The sequence below is a fragment of the Topomyia yanbarensis genome, chromosome 2, assembly GCF_030247195.1.
Source record: "Topomyia yanbarensis strain Yona2022 chromosome 2, ASM3024719v1, whole genome shotgun sequence".
NCBI lineage: Eukaryota > Metazoa > Arthropoda > Insecta > Diptera > Culicidae > Topomyia > Topomyia yanbarensis.
The window spans coordinates 122,182,199-122,203,114 of record NC_080671.1 but is presented as its reverse complement, the minus strand read 5'-3'; the positions used below and the strand labels follow the sequence as shown (position 1 = coordinate 122,203,114).

General features: G+C 39.8%; 1 protein-coding gene across 2 annotated transcripts in view; it reads left to right on the top strand.

Moving 5' to 3' along the window:
* The window catches only part of LOC131680087 (proton-coupled amino acid transporter-like protein pathetic), a 138,214-nt gene extending 117,778 nt beyond the window's left edge, over positions 1-20,436 (top strand). For both annotated transcript variants that reach the window (XM_058960808.1, XM_058960809.1), the window contains exons 2-5: positions 68-714; positions 777-1,142; positions 1,207-1,363; positions 18,897-20,436. In XM_058960808.1, coding sequence (XP_058816791.1) covers positions 68-714; positions 777-1,142; positions 1,207-1,363; positions 18,897-19,157 — 1,431 coding nt within the window. In that variant the 3' untranslated portion in view covers positions 19,158-20,436. The remainder of the gene's footprint in view (positions 1-67; positions 715-776; positions 1,143-1,206; positions 1,364-18,896) is intronic.
* The last annotated feature ends 480 nt before the right edge of the window (positions 20,437-20,916 follow it).

The following is a 20,916-nucleotide window of genomic DNA, read 5'->3' as shown; positions in this document are numbered from 1 at the left end:
AAATTCATTATCCGATGCCAACCAACCAAACTCACATCTCGCTACCGATTTTGTTTTCTACTTCCAGCCCATCCGACCGCAATGGACCGGCTCCAGCAAGTCCGATGTCAACAATTACATCTTCGGCAACATGAAGGCCAGCCTTACGGATGTTCCAACGCAAACGGCCGCCGGTTCCACCCTGCCGCTAGTAGGAATGCCCAAGGATGACGAGGAAGCCGCCTGTTACAACCCGTTCGAGAACCGGAAGCTGACGCACCCTACCTCGGATCTGGACACGTTGATACATCTGCTCAAGGGTTCGCTCGGGTCGGGCATCCTGGCGATGCCGCTGGCGTTCGTGAACGCCGGCCTATGGTTTGGATTGGGAGCTACCATTGCTATTGGTGCCATCTGTACCTACTGTATTCATATTCTAGTGAAGTGTTCCCACCTGCTGTGCCGGAGAGCGCAGGTTCCCTCGTTGGGCTTTGCTGATGTGGCCGAAACGGCGTTCCTGGCTGGACCGGATGGAATTAAAAAATACTCGCGACTGGCGCGGTTTATCATTAATTTGTTCCTTGTGCTGGATCTGCTCGGCTGCTGCTGCATCTACATTGTATTCGTTGCGACCAATGTCAAGCAGGTGGTGGATTACTACACTCACAGTCATCTCGACGTGCGGTACTACATTTTGGTCTCGTTAGTTCCTCTTATATGCATCAACTTAATCAGGTGAGTTCTAATAAATGATCTGATCCTATGGTTCTAAATTATATTTATCTTAATTTTTTCAGGAAACTGAAATATCTGACACCATTCTCGATGATTGCCAACATTCTGATTGGCACAGGCGTCGGTATTACGCTGTATTACATAACTCAGGACTTGCCGTCATTCTCGGAAAGAAAAACAATAGCTGAAGTACATCATTTACCAATGTTTTTCGGAACGGTCATCTTTGCCCTGGAAGGTATCGGCGTAGTCATGTCACTGGAGAATAACATGAAAACTCCGCAGCACTTTATCGGTTGCCCTGGCGTGTTGAACACTGGAATGGCAGTTGTGGTGGTGCTATACGCCAGCGTTGGATTCCTCGGGTATCTCAAGTACGGTGATGAAACGAAGGGTAGTATAACGCTAAACTTGCCGGTGGAAGATGTGTAAGTATGGCTGTGAATTTTTTTCATTGATCTGTGCTATAATTCTGTACTTTTTTTTCTTTAGTCTGGCTCAAGCTGTCAAAGTTATGATTGCTGTAGCAATCTTCCTCACTTACACGTTGCAGTTCTACGTGCCGATGGAAATCATCTGGAAGAATGTGAAGCATAACTTCAATCAGCATAAAGAAACTGCCGAGTATGCCATCCGAATTGGACTTGTGGTGAGTAGAGCCGCTATAGAATAGGAGGCATAACTATTATGATTTAGTGCAACAAAATGACCCGACAGTGTTTATCAATAGAAGTGCGAACTCGAACTCAACAAATTCAAACTACTGCTGTTCAACAGTTTTAAAAACTATGCTTCTTCAAAGTAACCATTTAATGTTTTAATGGATATTGAACGGCTGAATGCCGTTAGGCCGAAAGCCATTCGGCAGAAACAGTTATTAGACCGAATGGGTCATTAGGACAAATGGGTCATTTGCTCTGCTGGGTCATTTGCCGAATGGGTCATTTGGTCGAATTGTTCGTTAGGCCGAATTAGTCATTACTAGCTAAAATTATGTTCAACGTGAAAGAGGCCTTGCGAAAGGCGGCTCTAGCTCAAGTAACCTGAAATACATTCAGTCATGATTCGGAACATCCGGATTGGGCCAAGTTCCGCATGAATATTTGTTTCAAAATGCATCGGTGGCTCGAATAATTGAATCTATCTATTTAAGCAGCCCCACTTGAGTAGGACAAGATTTTCATCTGTTCGACGCGACGGCATTACAAAACCATAAAATGTTCAAAATACAATATGAACAGTTAAAGCTGGAAAAGTATTTGTGATGCCTTGAGTTATAAATCATCTGTTGAATCAATCGGGCACACGAACGCTGGACCATTAAACCGTAAGGCCGTAAGGTCTTTCAGTCGAAGTATATTAGACGGAATGGTTAAAACGTCGAATGGTCATTATCACGAATGGCGATTGGACCGAAGGACACAAGCCCGAATGGACCAAATGGAGTGGGTGGAGATGGAAACAAGATTTAAAACAATGATCAGTTTTTAATCACGCGTGTATTTTTGAAATCAGAATTATAATTAGAATAACAGATTTACTCTAATTGGTACCTCCTACGTTTGAATAATCCAAGCAAACCAGTGGATCACAGGTTTGCTTGCGAGGAGCCGCCGCTAACGACGGCAGCTCGGCAGTCATCTCGCTCGGCGGGTCCTCAATGGCTTTATGCTAAAGTGACCAGACGTCCCGGATTAGACGGCACAATCCTGGATCTATTGAATATGTCCCGTATCACCAGACGTCCCGGAAAGTGTTCCGCATTTTCCAACATAATAAGTTTTATTCCGCAATTCTCATATTAAACATATATTTTGCACAAAACAATCAAAATATTATAAGTTGCGGTATTTTATCTCCGAGCAATGTTGGGAACGTGCAAATGGAGCCTGTTTATTTTAATTCTTTCTCTGTCTTACAAAATGTATGCAGATATTTGAAAAAAGCACATCATTAATAGGTTTCTTAGGCGTGTCCTGCATTCATCCCGAAAACATCTGGTCAGTTTACTTTATGCCGATAATGACAATGAATAAAAGAGTCGTCTAATCGAGCTATGCAAATTTATCCCAAATCGAGAAGAAATATTTGCTTCTTTAATAAATATTCGACTTCATTGCCTTCAGCCAAATGTCCATTTGACCTACTGTCCTGATCACCTTCGGCTGGACAACTTTTTGATGTTGGTACCGCTTCTTTGAACTCTAACTGTGAATAAGTCGTGCAAACACAGCAATAACCTCTGTATTAAGCTCTATCACGGTACTGATGGCAAATCTACTAGACAAATGAGAATAAAACGATTAGCACTCAAAATAGCATACGATTCTTAAATTGAGTTCCGGTTCTCACTCCAAAGAATTGGAAACAGTAAAATGGTTCTCCCGTTAATATATTACATCAATGAGATTAATTGATAATGAGCATCATTTTATTTACAACATAAATACGGTTATGACGGTCATCTTATTACAAACAATGAACTAGTATTAACAAAAGGGCGGTTTCCTACTAATAAAATTGCGTAAAATAAACAAAGAGGTGGAGAAAAAACCCAACACAGCACCGCATGCTGCCTGGATACGGTGCATTGATAGTATTTTGGATACCATTCCAATACAAAATAAATGGTACTCAATATATCTGTCATTTCAATGAGCACTCTCGCACGGCTTCTGTAAGAGATAGTTGACTCACTATGTGAAAAAATGGAAATGAAATGACGATCTTTTGTGGTGTGATACGGTCATTTCATATTTACCGTCATAATGCCGAATGCCGTCAAGTCATTCGACTTAATGGCATTCGGCGTAGTGAACCACTCGAACCAATAGCCCGACAACGGCCCTCGTAACCCGAAAGTGTAACTTCTAGCACTCGCACTGCTCTACTCTAAGCACAAATGAAATTACTGGAGAAGCTGATGAAAGTTCAAGCTGCTCTGAGGATCGGAGATATGACAAAGAAGCAGTTCTTACAGGTCAATTGTCGGTCCGAAGGCGAAAGTCCCCAGTTCCTCTACTGTACAAAGGTAGGAAGCTCAACGCAAAAGTGCACGTACATTATTATGGAAAGTACCACCTTGACCAGGAAAAGGTGTTGCTGTTACTGTTTCCAGATCTGGACAGAGTTACCAGTCTTCTTGATATGCGGTCTTCGCTCAAAGGCTACGCACTTGAGTCTGATCGAAGCAGCCTGCTACTACCGTCAGGACTCAGGAGCTCCGAATGCGATTTAAAAACTACGGACGCTTCGAAATCTCGTGTAGTGATGCGAATATGTATTTTCAAATGCCAAATTTCAGTTGAATCTACCGCAACTAAAACAAAAAATCAAAGCCTACGTCAATCATTCACTTTCAAGTTGGTGGGATTTTCATGACAAAAACGAACGCCATCGTTTCAAGTTTATACTTTTTCGTTCACCAACCAATGCCGTTATCTACTCTGTCGTGGTTAAGTTTAATGTGGACAAGTTTGACATTTTCAAGGATACATGGACAGTGTGAAGTATGTTCAGTGTAGTATTGCTGGAAAAACCTACTCAGTACCCCAGCTGAGAAATGTTCATCCGATCAATGAAATTGAAACAAATGAAAATGATTGAGCGGCTGGGCTGTTTAAATGAATGCTGCAACTAACAACTGGGTATGATTTAAGATTTGTTTCTCCTTCAATCTCAACTAAACCTCTCGCAAGTTAGTAGCACTGATCTTGTAGACCACCTTACCGCTGTACTCATGCAGAAACTGGTGAAGAAATTATTGGGTCTCCTTAGATTGGACTGTACCGTTCAAAAGAATCATGATGCCGTACCTACTCTGCGGACGTTTTGCAGCATTTTGCCACGGTTGATTACAGCGGCGAGCGAGGTAACATTTGATCTGCCATACATTGGTACAAATAACAAGGACCAGAAACCGAGGGCAAGAGCACATATTCAAACTCACCCTGTCGATTCTGCTTCTTCCACTTCTGCCACGAACTATTTTCTTACGAAACGCAAGCCAGGTCGTCCATGCGCTGTGTCTGACCGCGAAGATCATCGGCTACACAACCATAATTCTCTCCTTCATCAATCTTCCTCCATTTCCTATCCAGTGAGCGGACAATATTTTCCAGTTTCTCGCATGACATCAGTGGTCCTATACGGGCAGGAACGAGCCGAAATGGTTTTTGCTTTCATCGGTGAAGGATCTTCGCTTACTCCGCTAGACGAAACAGTCTTCGAAAAAATGGGCGTGATCGGATAATCTAAACGGCTGACTCTGAGATGTCGCTTTCGAAAAAAGTGCAACTGAAAGTTTCAGGAATGTCCGGTGGAACTAGACACAAGCTCTTTAATGCCCGCACAGCCACCAGCCGGCTGCAACCTTGTCCTAACTTCTCAAGCATTACTGTTTCGTGAATTAGCACAGATGTTCCCTCATCTACGAGGACTTCTGCCTGAGGATTATGAGCTTATCCAGTCAAAGTTTCTCATCAGTCTAGACAATCTTCACCTTGGTGTGCCGCTCGAAATATCAGGGCCGGCGGAACACTTTTTCCAGAGTGGGTAGTAAGATTCGGAATGGTTTCTACCAGTACTGGCGAAAGTTTGGGCATGGCGTATATAAGTGAAAATGGAAATTCCCTGATAATAGCGGATGGCAATTTGAAAACATGCGTTGTTAACGGTCTGTATGCTGGTACTACATGGAGCATTTGTACAGCCAAGTCCCAATTACTCTTTTCTTTTAAATTTCCATTCTCTGCTATAGAACGTTCTTTGGTGGGTACTACAGCCCGCATGATAGTGTGAATCAGGCATTGTAATTCTCACTCATTCACGCGAGAAGAAGCTTATCCGATGTCCAACTTTTCCGAGATAAGATGAGCCGCAAAATTCTCCGTCTCCACAAATAGCGTGAGAATAATTATCCCGATAAAATTTATCTAATTTTTCCTTCTAACTGGAGAAGATTTTAATATGTAATTTTCTTGGAAATCAATAAAAGTGTCAAAATATATACTTCATTTCTAAGAAAAGCAACAAAGAATTACGATAGACTTGTTCTTTTGTGGTTTGTAACAGCGATAGCAAGACTGAAAGCGCAAAAAGTATATCGTGATAAACTCATTCGCTCATTCTACCGCGGATTTTTTTCTCCTGATAAATAATGCGTCGCATTTATCCGGTGAAGTTATGTGAGTGCCAATAATTTTTCGTGTGAAAATGTAAGTTTTTATTGTCGCAGTGCCAAATTATTCGGACTCATTCCCAAGTAGCATTTCTAGTTTTATAGCACACTACAAGTGCATTATAGGTTTTAAGAAAGGCTTCAAGAGCGTTATAAAACTTCAATTGTTACCAGAGTTACTCATATGAGTGATAAATGCAATGCCTGGTGTTGACTAATGGAAAGATAGCTCCGTCGACCAACCAATGTCCTTCCAGGCTTAATGGGCTTTGATGGCCCCTGGGTCATCATCGATATATCGTGTGATTTACCTAAAAACAGTCGGGCGTGTGTTAAAGGAGTATTTTATCTATGTGCCTGCCCGAGAAGTAGAGATTAATGGTGTAGTCTCCGAGAGGGGCTTCAATAACGGAATTTGGGGTTGGCTCCTTCCAGTCGCTTTAGTCAGTCAGTATGCAAGCAATTGCGTTTAGCCTTGGCCAGATCTGATCTTCCAAACTTTGCTTTTTTTATAACGGAGCTGGTCTACTTCTTCGCCTTTTTGTGCCGCGCGTCGTTGCAAACAATGGGGCCATAGAGTTACCCATTGTAGAAACAAGGCACGGAGTGGAAAATGAGTAGAGAATTATGAAAAATTTTGCTTCTGTGAAAAAACTCCTCATGAACTGTCGACATATCCTCAAAAATTCGTTTGAGGAACCATCCGAGAGGAATTGATAAAAATGGCAACGTCACCGGCCAAGATTCTGACAATCCCATTGTGGGATAGATGTATAGTTTCATTTGAGGGGACATTAACTCTGGTCATTCGTCCCTATCCCCATTGTGGGAACATCTTCTGATATGCCTTCAAATATTTGAAAGAGGAGAATCATTTCCTCTCCTAAGCCCGACGTAGATCTTCCACGATTTTAACATAATTCGCCAGGGCCGACAACACACTGTAGGAGCGTTCTGAGGATCAAAACGTGCTATCATTTCAATCGGATTAGCCATTGTTTGGTACCAGGCACTAAAGTTGTCCCTTTCCAAGTCCGAATTAAAGGCAAAAACTTATTGATATTGTTTCCATATACATCGCACGGAAGCTGGTTCTAAAAGACTTCAACTCTCACGATATACTACCCGTCCATATCCGAAACAATCGAACCGAAATAAGACATTCATCCAGTGGAATTGTACAACGTTTTAACAGGCTTGTTGCTCGACATACGATTAAAGGTCAGACGAAACAAGTATATTCGGCGCGAACAACCGTAGACGGTCTCCTACTTTTGCGAATATACGCGACGTTAGAAACGCAAATGAAAAACTTGATGAAGCTGAAACACGCGGTTATTGGCACCGGCTCGTCGACAGATTAACGAGAAAAACAATATTTCGTCTGGTGGCAAGGCCCTACGTTGTGTACACGATTCGACCTTTGATCGGAATACACGGAGCTAAGAATCCTTTTTCGGCGAACTGCATTCCTTATAGATCCACATTCAAACGATAGACGTTTCGCATTGAAATAATAATACTGTATATAAACGTAATGATTGTTCTTTATACACACAAATTTATCTGACAGCAAAGATGCTCGCGCCAAGCATTGTAGTGCGCATATCACCGTAACGTTCATCAGATGATGAGGGCTATGCATTAGGGTGGGACAAAAAATAGAATCCAGCTCCGAGCAACTTTTCAGGTACCATTTCGGTCCTAGAACAACTGTGCAAATTCTTAGCTCGATCCCTGAAACTATATTTTTGCGCCCACTGTTTAAAGTTTACATGGGATTTTGCATGGAAAAACTAACTTTCACAAAATAATTCCTCCGGAAGTCGCCCATTGCTTCCTAAAAATAAATCGTTATGTGGCTTTTATAGGAAATTTAACAAAGAAACGAAGTCTCGAAAACCACGAAACGATCTGACGCTTGAGAAAAAAGTTATTAAGCAGAATCCGATTGATGCTCTGACGATTGATAAAATATTCATTTTTTCTAGCACCACTGCTGTTGGTTTTCCAATTCTATGCAATTTTGTTTTGATCTTCTCTTAATGTGTTTAAATCATTTATCTATGCTGTTTGGCCATTTCGCAAGGGTTTTGGGGGATAAATTGGGGCTTCTTTTGTACATAATAAGAGAAAGTTAAAATTTTTGTATATAATTCGACCGTCAGCAGCAGTGATGCTATGAAAAGTGAAAATTTCATCGATCTTCAGGGCATCAACCGGTTTTTTCTTAATAACTTTTTCCATAAGCATCAGATCGTTTCGTGGTCTTCTAGACTTTGTTTTCTTGACAAATTTCCTATAAAAATCAGTCATCTATTTATTTTTAGGCGATAACGGGCGACTTTTGGAAGAATTATTTTGCAAAAGTAGATTTCCCCATACGAAATCCCATGTAAACTTTAAACCATGGGTGCAAAAATATAGTTTCACCGATCGAGCTAAAAATTTACAGAGTTGTTCTGGGAGCTAAATGGGACCCAAAAAGTTACTCGGAGCGAAATTTTATTTTTTTCATATAACCATGTCCCACTCTACTATGCATAGCTTCTATACTAATTATTATGACACTAACGGCGAGAGCGATCAGAGAAGAGACTGTGCTGCAAACATTGTCCCGACAAAACTTTTATATTAACCTATCAACGGCATCGATACAGTTCCAAGGAGGCTCTCCGTTTGATGAAGCATGGAAAGCACTTCTTGTATTTGCTGGGAAAATGGGGAGTTTCTGAGTGCTTTCTCTGAACAATCGTAATTTAGTTTGAATTCCTTCACATTGCTCCACTCCGAGTAATGAGAAGGCGGACACTTAGCCATTAGAAGGTAATATTTATGAACGATCGCGTAGCTTCAACGATTTTTTCAGGATTTCTTGTAAGAAGACGCTCGAAACTTGGCAAATTTCGTAGGGAAGTTTAGGAATCCCCAAAGTATTAACAAACGTTGGTCTCGCGACATGTCCAATCAGTGTACGTTGAATGTGCAACTCCGACGAATTGGGGTCATGTTGTCTGGTCGTGCGCCTAATGTTCTAGCGCCAGATCTCCGTTAAATGAATCTCTTCGGCCACGTTCCAGTCAAGTGACTATCCTCGATCGCTCCTATATGTCTCTCACTTACATATTTTTAAACACGTTAGATACCCCATTTTAGTTACCTCTTTTTTTTATTAACATGCTCACAGCTACCTGGAAATATGATACCAACTGTTCCTAGGCGATCCTAGGAGGCCAGTCGGTGATCCTTTTCATCATGTCCTGACAGTGATCTTCCGTTTGCCAAGAAGCTGCAAGTTTAATTTCTTTTTTCCCTGTCCACCCTCTCTTCACTTTCCCTGATACGGTCTTTGCTGCTGATGTTGGAATTAATCCCTCTTGTATATGTCTTTTGTCTTTCTTAAAAACAGCCTACTAGTGTTTCACTTTGCTTCAATTTTTAATCAAATAAAAATTTAAAAATGACAAATTGTACATCTAGTCTTTAAAAATATTTCTTACTACATGCTTTAGTCTGAAAAAATTGCATTAATATTTTTGTATATCGATCTGAACTACTTGTTTTAAGATCTAGATGTGTCAAAATGTATTCTCCTTAATATAAATATGAAAAATAAATACAAATTTCAAACAAATCCTCATTATTATCCCATATTTTCAAGAAATTTTAATTGTAAATAAAAGAAACTTGCATCTGAATAAAAAAGGTGAAATTGTTTTACATCCAGAATTTCAGACGTATGCATTTTGTATGCGAGTCACTTTCATGGTTAATCTCAGGTTTTGGTTTGTTACAAACTTTCGAGTGGGTAATTCCTCCTCGGTAATTTTCGATTGGGTAGTACTACCCATACTACCCACGTGTTCCGCCGGCCCTGCGAAATACTACAAGTCCACGCCTTGGCTGCGCAATGTGGACTTAGATGAGATATAAATTGGTGCATAGAGAACACATTGAACACGTTTGTCGACTTCCGTATCGCTGCAACTACAGATTTCGATCGTTTAACCCTTAAAGGCGCAAAGCAATTTTTTTCAAATTTTCTGAAAATTGTCTAACAGTTTTAATACGTTACTATGATAATTTTGAGATGGTTTTCGCAATGTTGTTTTAAAACAACATTGCGCATTTAAGGGTTAATGAACGAGCAACTGAGAGAATACTTTATTCTAGACATCATGGAAACTGTCAATCCTGTCCAAAACATATAACCTGAGAAAGAGCATACTACAAGGCGTACCGGATCCTGATTTGAAACAGATCGTTGATAATTTAAATTTCCCAGATAGCTACCCGATGGCCTCACGCCATCTATCCTCCCTGGAAAGAAAGCTGCAGAAGCATCCACAGTTGAAAGAATGCGTTAGATATATGATAGCGGAATATGGGAAAAGACTAGAGAGGTAGAGCTGACGACCACTGATTAGAAGCGTGTTTGGTATTTACCACTAGGTGTAGTTGTTAATCCCAAAAAGGCAAGTAGAGTAATGTGTATATAAAATGCTGCCCCGAAGAAAATGGCATGTTACTCAAATTACTTCTCAAAAGGCCGGTCTAGCTGACTCTTCTGCTCACTGTCCTGAATCAATTCCGTCAGTTTCCACTTGTCTTATGTTAAGACATCAAACAGATGTTCCATCAGATAAAAATATGGGCGAAAGATCACTATCAGCAACGGTTTCTTTGACGCGATTATCTAATCGATCGCCCGAATATCTACGTGATGTATGTGGTCAACATGCTCTCCCGGTTAGCCCAATACGTGAACAATATAAACGAGGCAGATTTGTGCCTCGGTCGCTATACAGAAAAAAACACTTGTTGGCAACTATTTAGTATCAGTCCTCGGATAGCGAAAGATGACGCGTCCACATACACGTTCGCGTTTCGCTTTGATCTACAACGAATCCTATCAGACGACCACATTTCCAGCAAGCATGAGGTGCTCAAGATACTCATGAATTTATTCGATCCGCTGGGCTTTATTTGTTTCTTCCTTATACGTGGAAAAATACAAATGCAGAGCATATGGTACTAATGGTCTGCCTGGAATGATCAGAGAAACGATGACCTTTAGCAGCGGTGAAAAAGAACTTCTCTTCCAACTGCTAGACAGCATTCGCATTCCACCTTGCTACTTCCGACCTGCTTCTTGAAAGACCTTTATCATCTTTAGGTCAATGCATTTGTCGACGCTAGCGAGACACCGTATTCTTGCATATCGTACTTCCGTGTACCCACGGACCCAGAAATTGACGTATCGATAATCGGTGCCAATACCAAAGTTGCAACTCTGAAGCCACTTTCTGTTCCTAAACTCGAATCGAAAGCAACAGTTGTAGGAGTCCGCTACCTGGAGTCGATTCAGAACTATTATACTTTCGAAATCCAGCCAAGGAATTTGTGGACAGATGCTACTACCGTTCTGGCCTGGATAACGTTAGATCACCGTCGATACAACAAGGTTATTGCTTTCCGTATCGGTCAAATGCTATCGATGCTTATGACCTTCTCATCTGTGGAAACCCGATTAAGCTACCGAAGAATCACCCAACATGGAGCTGGCTTTAGACCACTTACCTCGTTGGCGATCTCTGTATGAATGGACGAGCTCTTTGCACTGTGGTCGTAGCCTACTTGTCTGTTCTCCCTAATACGCTCGTGACGCAAGGTAAATATACACTAAGGCAAAATGCATAGCGAATTTCATAAGATTCATCTTATGATGACAAGAAAAGTAACAAAACTATGTTTTCATAAGATTAATATGAAAAACATACGACTTGTATAATTACCTTAACATTTTATAAGTTATTGCATATGCCAGTCGTTCGAGTTTCATACGAGCATCTTATGTTTGTCATAAACATAAGAGAAATGTATAATATTGTCTTATGATAATTCAAGGATGCCTTATGGAGCATGAAATTATAGCAAACCGATTTGACCAAATAAATGCCGTTTCATAAGATAATCTTATGATATACATACGTGCTACTTGTGGCTAAAAATTATACGATATTCCTATGAAATTCGCTGTATTTTTGCCTGAGTGTATGCATTCACCTCGGACCCGCGTTGACAGTCGGTCGAGGGGTTTCATACAGGTTACCTTTTGCAGGGTTACCGTATCCCATATCATCTCACATACCGTAGGAGCTTCACTTAAGCTAGAAGTAAGCCAAGTAATCAGTCCTTCCTACCTCTTTATCCACCGCACAACAGTGTAGTATCGTTGCCACCGGCTGCGCAAAACAATTTCGATAGACTTTAAACTATCTCTTATTGTACCAACGGTGCACGAGCTGTAACGGTTACTAAAGCTGGATAACCACACATATGAGGCCTTTATGATAACGTTAAGAAGGTTGGTCGGACAGAAAACTTCATTGTGAAAAACAACATCTAGTGGCGTATCCAAGGGGAGGGTCCTGGGGTCCGGACCCTCTCGAAAATTTTCAACTTGTTGAGAAATTATAAATTAGTTTGAATTTTATATTAGTTCCAAATTCAAAATCTTTTCAAACCAAATTTGACCACCAATACTGATTTTCAATAAATGAGGTTTTTACGTATTATGTATTGTTCATTTTAGAATCGAAATTTCGAATCCCTCTTGAAATTGTTTTCTGGATCCGCCCCTGACAATATCAAACACTACGTCTGATATGAGAGCACCGCACATATGAATTTTGATTCCCAGTCTGCTTCCTCATCTCGTGCAGACAGGGCCGGCGTTACACTGTTAGCCCAAGTGGGTAGTAAGCATAGGGTGAAGGGTTCACTACTTTGAAATTTTTGAATTGGTCCGAAATTTTGAGTGGGTAATTACCCACTCGGTTATTTTCGAGTGGGTAGTCCTACCCATACTGCCCACGCTATCCGCCGGCCCTGCGTGCAGATCAGATGCCAAAAAGCGCACCGCTTTCGAGCAGCATACAAACAAAAAATACTACCCGTGCCGCGCCGCTCTAATATGTACATGTAGCACATAGACACAGCACAGTTTCGTTACCCTTAACTGCGAGTGAAATGAATGAGTCTCGAAATAAATTTCATCCATCTTAGACATTTAGTGCCCGAAGTGGAACAGTTGATCAAGGTGAAAATGGAACTTGATCTTTCAGAAGTTTCACACAACCAGCTACATCATACGATACAAATAGTACTAATAACGTTCAACTCCTTATCCAAAGCAGAAAGCTTCGTAGCAAAGAACAACATGCAACACGACGTCGAATATGAAAACGTCAAATCCAAGATATCCATTAGGGTGACAATAAAACGACCATTTTTGAAATTACTAATCTACACCCCCTAGCGTCGTTCCAAATCATGAAAAAATGACACTGTCCAAATTTGAGCGAAATCGGTTAACCCTAACCCCTCCCCCAACGAGCTTAAAGTTTGTATGGGATTTTTGGCCAAAATGTATGGGGAAACACTCACAGTTCACATTATCGCCCCTAGAGGTCGCTGTTAACTTCCGAGCACGGATCTAGGAAAGAGTTAAGCTTTTGAAGATATGCCGAACAAGTTTGTCGAAGACTGCAAGACAATCCAACCAACCGTTAAAGAGTTATTAACGTTTAAAGTTGGATACTGCTGCTTAACATGCGCAAAGGGCGTACTCCGCTTATCTCATATATGTGACCCACATGCAAAGGTGGGGCAAGGTTAGGAAAAACTCATATATCTCTGAAACGACGAGAGATAGAAAGTTATGATGTTCCACAAAGTTGTAGAGAAATAAAAGGACTTTTTGGTTTCACTGGAAAGTTTCAGGATTTCTCCGCATGGTCGCCACCAATGTAATGAGCCAAGCAATTTAAAGGAAATGCTCCTATCTGTACAGCGCTAAGAGATAATGCAATCTGATGTTCTACGAAGTTGTAGAGCATTTCAAAGGCTTTCGTGTATAAATATAATTTAGGCCGCATAGTGGTGCTATATATATATATATATATTTTTTAATTAATATATATTTTGATACACCTTTTGAACCTGCCCTTTTCAGGACGACAATTGATGATGAGTTTTGATATTCCTTCTCTCTCTTTTGTTGGCGCATCATATTTTTTTAAATTAAGCTATGACTTTCCTGAAAACAACACACACTTTCCTAACCATTGATTTGTTTTATTATAAAAGACACAATAGGTAGTCCATGCTGGTTTCTTGGGAGACATAATAATGGTTGAAGTCTGGAAGCATAGATCAATTTTGAAGTTCTGCGGACGACCTTCGTTGCAAACTGCTTTCGGGGAGCTTTCCATCCGGTGGATTTATCAACTGTTTGGCACGGGTCATAGCACGAAAAATTCTACTCCGCTGCTGCCGATGCTAGCTAGTAGCATAACGACGGTCAAATGAGTGATGAGGAAAACCGACCGACCGTTGCATAGTCGCGCGAATATGCACTCACTCGCTCGTCACTTCTATTAAAAATTTTCAATTACTTTATAATTTACTTTTTTATTTCGACTATGTTAGTCACATTTTCTTTTTTATATTTGAACTACATTCAATTAGCTAGAGATTACTGGGTAGGGAAAGTTTTGAAAATAATAGCCATAGTACTCAAGTGAGAGCAAGGATGTGAAGTAAACAGATCGGAAAACAAGAAGTGCCAGGGTCGGTTGTCACGGTAAAGATAGACTTGTCTGCCTATACCAGGATACATGCTAGTGAACTCGGGTGGTTCGTAGTTATGCTGCCTAAGCTCGACCCTCATTAGCAAAAGACAAAAATTATGCCCGTACGATATTAAGCCTGTTCTAATGACCCTGCCGCTTCTAGTTTTCCGATCTGTTTACTTCACATTCTTGCTCTCACTTTAGTACTATGGCTCTAATTTTCATAACTTTCCCTACCCAGTAATCTCTATTCTGTTATGATAAATCTCTTCTACTGTTCATAAATAATAAAATTTACATTTTATCCAAAGCTTGATTTTGTGAAGCTCACAATAGAAAGCAATATAAAAAAAATAGATTAAGGAATATTTCGTAAATATCATTTTAAAACTTGATATACTCCCTACACTTAGTATTCATGACTGAAATATAAATGCTAGTCTCAACAAATTCGCAAAAGACACGAACTCTGTTACTATTTTTTGAAAAATTATTTCTCCATAATATTAAAACTTCAAAGATGGCGTTTTGGACAGTAAGTTTTCATCAAACTTCCACCAAATCGAATTTCTGGCCACTCCACTGACTCCAAGTAAGTAGAAACAAAGTCGTTCAACACTCGTCCCCAAGAAACTTCTTCGAATACTGCCTATTAATTATAATACATTGAAGACCCGTTTTGATCAGGCTCCGATTTAGTCTGTCCCCATTTTATCAACCTCATGTTTGATGGACTCTAGCAGACGAACAAGGCTGAACGCTTTTGAGAGTATGAACTTCAAATTGAATCAAAAAAACTTTTTTTTTGATTTTCGGGCTTAGCACAACATATATTTATTTAAACTCTTTGGGAAAATTTAGTTTGCCCTACGCAATACATTGATGGAAGAATTTAGATATGTTATCAATACAGCAATAATTCGTTTGTATGTCTGTTTTATGGGCCATTTTCCGCTTATTCATTTATTTGGTTTAGCATTTGAGATTTCAAGCACTGATGTTGTCCTATGTTGTCCTATTTGAGCGATTCTCTGAGTCCTGCCACTATCCCATGTAGAATGTGTAATCAAAAACATCGCGAAGCATCAAGTTATAAATGTTCTCTATCTATATAATATACGAAGAGAGTGATAAGAGTTATACAAAATGTATCATCACATTGTTAGGTGGATTAAAAACGTTTTTATATGAAAATTCTCATAACTTCGAAAAAAGTTTAGTAGTTAGTTAATGTTTTAAAGCAAATTATGCGCCCTAAAATAAATTTCGAGTTGCCCAAAGGGTGCTTAAAAAAGTTTTAGAAATAAAACCGTTTTTTAACCCTTCGGAAGTCGCGCAAGTGGCCCAATGAACGAGCAGCCGCTGGTGCGCCAACACAGTTTTACTAGCTTTGTTAGCTGACGGAAGGTTACAGAACACCCTGAAGCTTACATTTGGTTTCCTCGTGCAATGAAAATTACAAAAGCTAGAGCTTGCATATCTTCAGCAAATTTGTTTAAAATGTGTTTCTCTACAACTTCTACATCGAACACTATCTTGAACCGTTGAAAGTTCTATTTTAAAAATTGCTAAAATGTGAATCACCCTAGCATCTGTTAAAACAAAAAGAAGGGCATTGCAAAGTACAACAACTATGCCAAACATGTTGTAAGGCTAAGTCATTTAATTTTGGCAAAAAGTTAAAATTGCTGCTAAATTCACATTCTAGACCACTGTGTTGTGGGAGCATATTGAATGATATTCTACACAGTATTAGAATCTGGACAAACGTCTCCTTTCGATTTCGAATTCTTCTGCATGTGTTCCAAAGAGTACCCAAAGATGTGTCTCTTGACAAGTCATCCACAAAGTGTCTCAAGAAGCTGTTCATTTTAACACGGCGTAAACTGTCAATTTGCTTTGCCAAATAGTATATTTTTCAAATAACTTACAGGTATCAACTTGGCATAAATGAAATTGTTTAGAAGCGATTTGTTTAGTTTCATATTCATCATGCGGCCTAATTCCAATTTTTATAACGAGACACGATAGCCTTTGAAATACTCTACAACTTCGTAGAACATCAGATTGCATTATCTCTTACCATTTTATAGATAGGCGTATTACCTTGAAATAATTTTGCTCACTGGCGCCACCATGTGGTGGAATTTTGCATTTTTTAAATGAGAGAATAAAGTATTTTTGCTACTCTGCAACTTTGTAGAACATCCAAATGCTCCATCTCTTAGCGCTGTACAGATAGGAGCATTTCCTTTAAATTGCTTGGCTCATTACCGCCACCATGCGGAGAAATCCTGAAACTTTCCAGTGAAACCAAAAAGTCCTTTTATTTCTCTACAACTTTGTGGAACATCATAACTTTCTATCTCTCGTCGTTTCAGAGATATATGAGTTTTTCCTAACCTTGCCCCACCTTTGCATGTGGGTCACATATATGAGATAAGCGGAGTACGCCCTTTGCGCATGTTAAGCAGCAGTATCCAACTTTAAACGTTAATAACTCTTTAACGGTTGGTTGGATTGTCTTGCAGTCTTCGACAAACTTGTTCGGCATACCTTCAAAAGCGTTACTCTTTCCTAGATCCGTGTTCGGAAGTTAACTGCGACCTCTGGGGGCGATAATGTGAACTGTGAGTGTTTCCCCATACATTTTGGACAAAAATCCTATACAAACTTTAAACTCGTTGGAGGAGGGGTTAGGGTTAACCGATTTCACTCAAATTTGGACAGTGTCTTTTTTGCATGATTTGGAACGACGCTAGGGGGTGTAGGTTGTGAAATTTTTTTTTTTTATGTACATCATTGTCACCCTAATATCCATGTATATGAATCTTGATCTAACGAAAATATGCCTACAAGATCTGGCACCTCGTACTACCACGAATTATATTAAAAGGTTCATGTCGAAGCATGGAGAAGTGTAACCCGTCTCTAATGACACTTGAAGAAATTTTTCTCCTGGCATTCTCAACCGTGTTCTGGTTGTGCGATTACAATTGAACCAACCTATACCGTCTTACTAGACTTTCGTGGGTAGATCATCCCAAGGTGTTAACTACATACGAAGAACCCAATGTACATACCCTGAGCAGCAACCCACGTGCTAGTTCTGTAATAATACAGTAAGTCATGCACATTACGGTAAGTCATGTGCCAAAACAACTATAGAAAACTCATCAACAACCAACACTACCAAACCGCCTTCAACAACAACAAAAAAAGGGTCATCAATCCAGCTCCTACCTCATGTTTCTAAGCAAGTCTAAGTCGATTGATGACATTCGGTGCTTAAACCAATATGACTTTAATCTGACTAGTATCGAAGATCACGGGTCAATAGGTACTAGAAACTCGTTAGGTTACTTTCGGTAGCCGGCTGCCCAGAGTTTAAAAAAAAGTCCAAAAATAATCAAGATCTGTTCTTTTCCGAGTGACCGTCCACATGAAGCCCAACTAAACAACTGCATAATAACTATGCTTTACAGATCGCATCACTTTCCTAGAGCGAATCCTAGACCTCAACCCTTCTAAACTTATAACTCCGCGACACATATGGACGATATATTATCGTCTACCCTATCCTTTATCCTTCCACGTGAACGTTGGAGAGTAGTGGTTACGTCGTTGAGGTTTTGATATGGGTCGAATTGGTCCTAAGCATGTCCTTATTAAATGATCAGTAGTGAAACACGATGAAGTCAGTGTGCAATCCACTAAAATAATTTTTGTCGGTAAACCTTCAATACCAGTAGTACCATATCAAAAATGGAACAAATGGAAAAGCAGAGATCAAAAACCGTGAAAAACTGAGCCAGTCAGTCCAAGTCTGTGAGAGAAATAAGTTGGCGGTGTACAAGTTACGGTTACTTACACTATTCTTTGCACCTTGTGTGAGCACCAGTAGAAATAGATCAAAGGCCTTTGAACAGGAGAATGACGAAGTTTGCCACCAAAGAATAACTTCTGAGGCAGATATTCGAATTGGTCATCTGAAAGGTTTCAATACCTACAGTACAGTGATAGTTACAGTTCTGCAATCGAAATTGTTGAAGTTCTTTAATCATACCTGAACTGCAGCATAGGGTAATGCATTAGTGCCAGAGTCGCTATGAATGCGAAAAAAATTTCACGGGATTTAATCTACACTATTTTACCTGTTCATGTTTCTGATTCGCCATTGCCACTGACATAGTGAACAAATTGAATGTCTTACGTTTTTTTGAATGAACAGAGGCCTTTGTGTGTGACAAAGTAATAGAATAATGCCGAATTGCGATTTGCATAAAAACGTTTGATTACTTGATTACTGATTATATATTAAGTCAAAACTCAAAATAAAAAACTAATGTCCCGCTTTCTTTTTACAGACACTCACCGTATTGATCGCAGCCGCCCTTCCCAACATTGGCCCGTTCGTAACACTAATTGGTGCCGTGTGTCTCAGCACCCTGGGCATGATGTTCCCGGCCGTCATCGAATTGGTCACCTACTACGAGAAGCCCGGTTACGGCCGTTTCAACTGGATCCTGTGGAAGAACATTGGACTAATCTGTTTCGGTGTGATTGGTTTCATTACCGGTACCTACGTCAGTATCGAAGAATTCTCGCAGCACCCGGAAGAAGTATAAATAAGTCTCGTAAACCGCCCCGCAAAGCATTGGGCATACTTCCGGTTGAGTAATTAGTAGAAAGTAGTACGAGAGCCTCATCTTGCGCGCTCACTAGGAAGTATGCACATTGGATCGGAAGTGCACGTGATGGTGTCCCGAATCTCCTCCAGCTACCCATCAGTAAGTGGGCAGCACTATGCGAGACAGGCTCGAGTCACTGCCTCGGTCGCCACCCTGACGACCAACGGTTACACTCACTGTTGGTAGCCAGTCTCGTCAGTCGGAATTCGGGGGTATCAAAAAGCACGTGTCACTTCTACTCTGTTGTGTTTCCGATTTGGGAAACTTTTTCGTATATCTTCACCCTATAATATAAAAGAAAATTGTAAACATCGTTGGAAAATACTACGAATATGATTCGGACTATTTTTAATTGCAAAAGTTTTCCATTTCAACCATTGTGTTTTAGACCTTGTAAAGGAATTTTCATTAGAATTAGTGGCTTCAATGGACTAGAGTATTAGGCAGTAGAATCGAAACCAATGTGATGTGGAGCCTGTTTCTGATTGTTATACCAGCAGATGTTGTGGGTGATGCTTTGTTCAATTATTACATGTAAAATTAAATAAATCTCGAAAACGGGAATTATAAAGACAAAAGAATAAAATGGACATGATTTATGTTCTTATCAACATCGTTTAAAACTATGTTTCCTCATCGAAAGCTTTCTGACGGTAGGGTTCATTCATTGAAAAACTATAATCAATTGTCAACTGATAAATTGGTGATCGTTTTAAAGTGCCATTCACACAAGTAGGCGATTTTGTTAGTTGTTTATTCAAAAGAAGACATTTTTTCATCCGTTGTCAATTCTATTAAATGTCCGAAATTACTTTTAGCCACTCGGTTAAACTCCGCCATAAAATGTTACCATAAAACAAACAGTAATAAAACACGCTACTGTCTTCCAAAAATATCGAAAATGAAACTACTCGAGCGGGCGTTCAAAATATTTACGAAAACACGGACAAAATCTCAACCATGAACTGCAAATGTTCCTAATAATTTATTTCTAATCTACTTAGTAGCGAACATTGTAGCGAAGAGCCATATTCTTCGTCGAAGGACTGTAGTTGGAAAACATTATACAAGTTATTTAATTGTAGACAAAGGCAGGTAAAATAACGAGACAGACAATATCCGTAACGTTAATCTTAAGCTAAGCTCACTGTTGAGATATAAATGTTGTAGATTTTGCAAAAAGTGATTGAATAAATAAAAATCAACAGTATTATAACGGTGTTGTTCATTGTGAAATGGCCACTGTCGTGCTATCTTGTGACAAACGCCATTTTGGGTTAAACTGTGATCAGGGCCGTCGAGAGAGGAGGGGGAACGGGGTGTTTCCCCCCGGGCCCGGAGTTGTGGAAGGGGCCCAGACTTTAAACAGAAGGAATGATTCTGACAAATATTTCAATAACAATTTATTTGAAAATGCAATTAGAGTTTGAATATTGGTATGATTTAATTAGGATACCTTGCATAAATTCTAAATTTCAGCATGTTGAAAAACAAGTATATGATTTTATCAATTAGAAGATCTAATATTTCATGGTATAAACAATGTTGGTGATTTGGTGAAATATCATGAGATTTTTTGATTTCGTAAGAATTTTTTATATGGGATGAAAATATTTTTCTTTAAAAGCACGTATTTTCGATTGAAAAAATTATGACGACGTCATAAGTGGTTTTATGGACAGTAACAAAAGGAAGG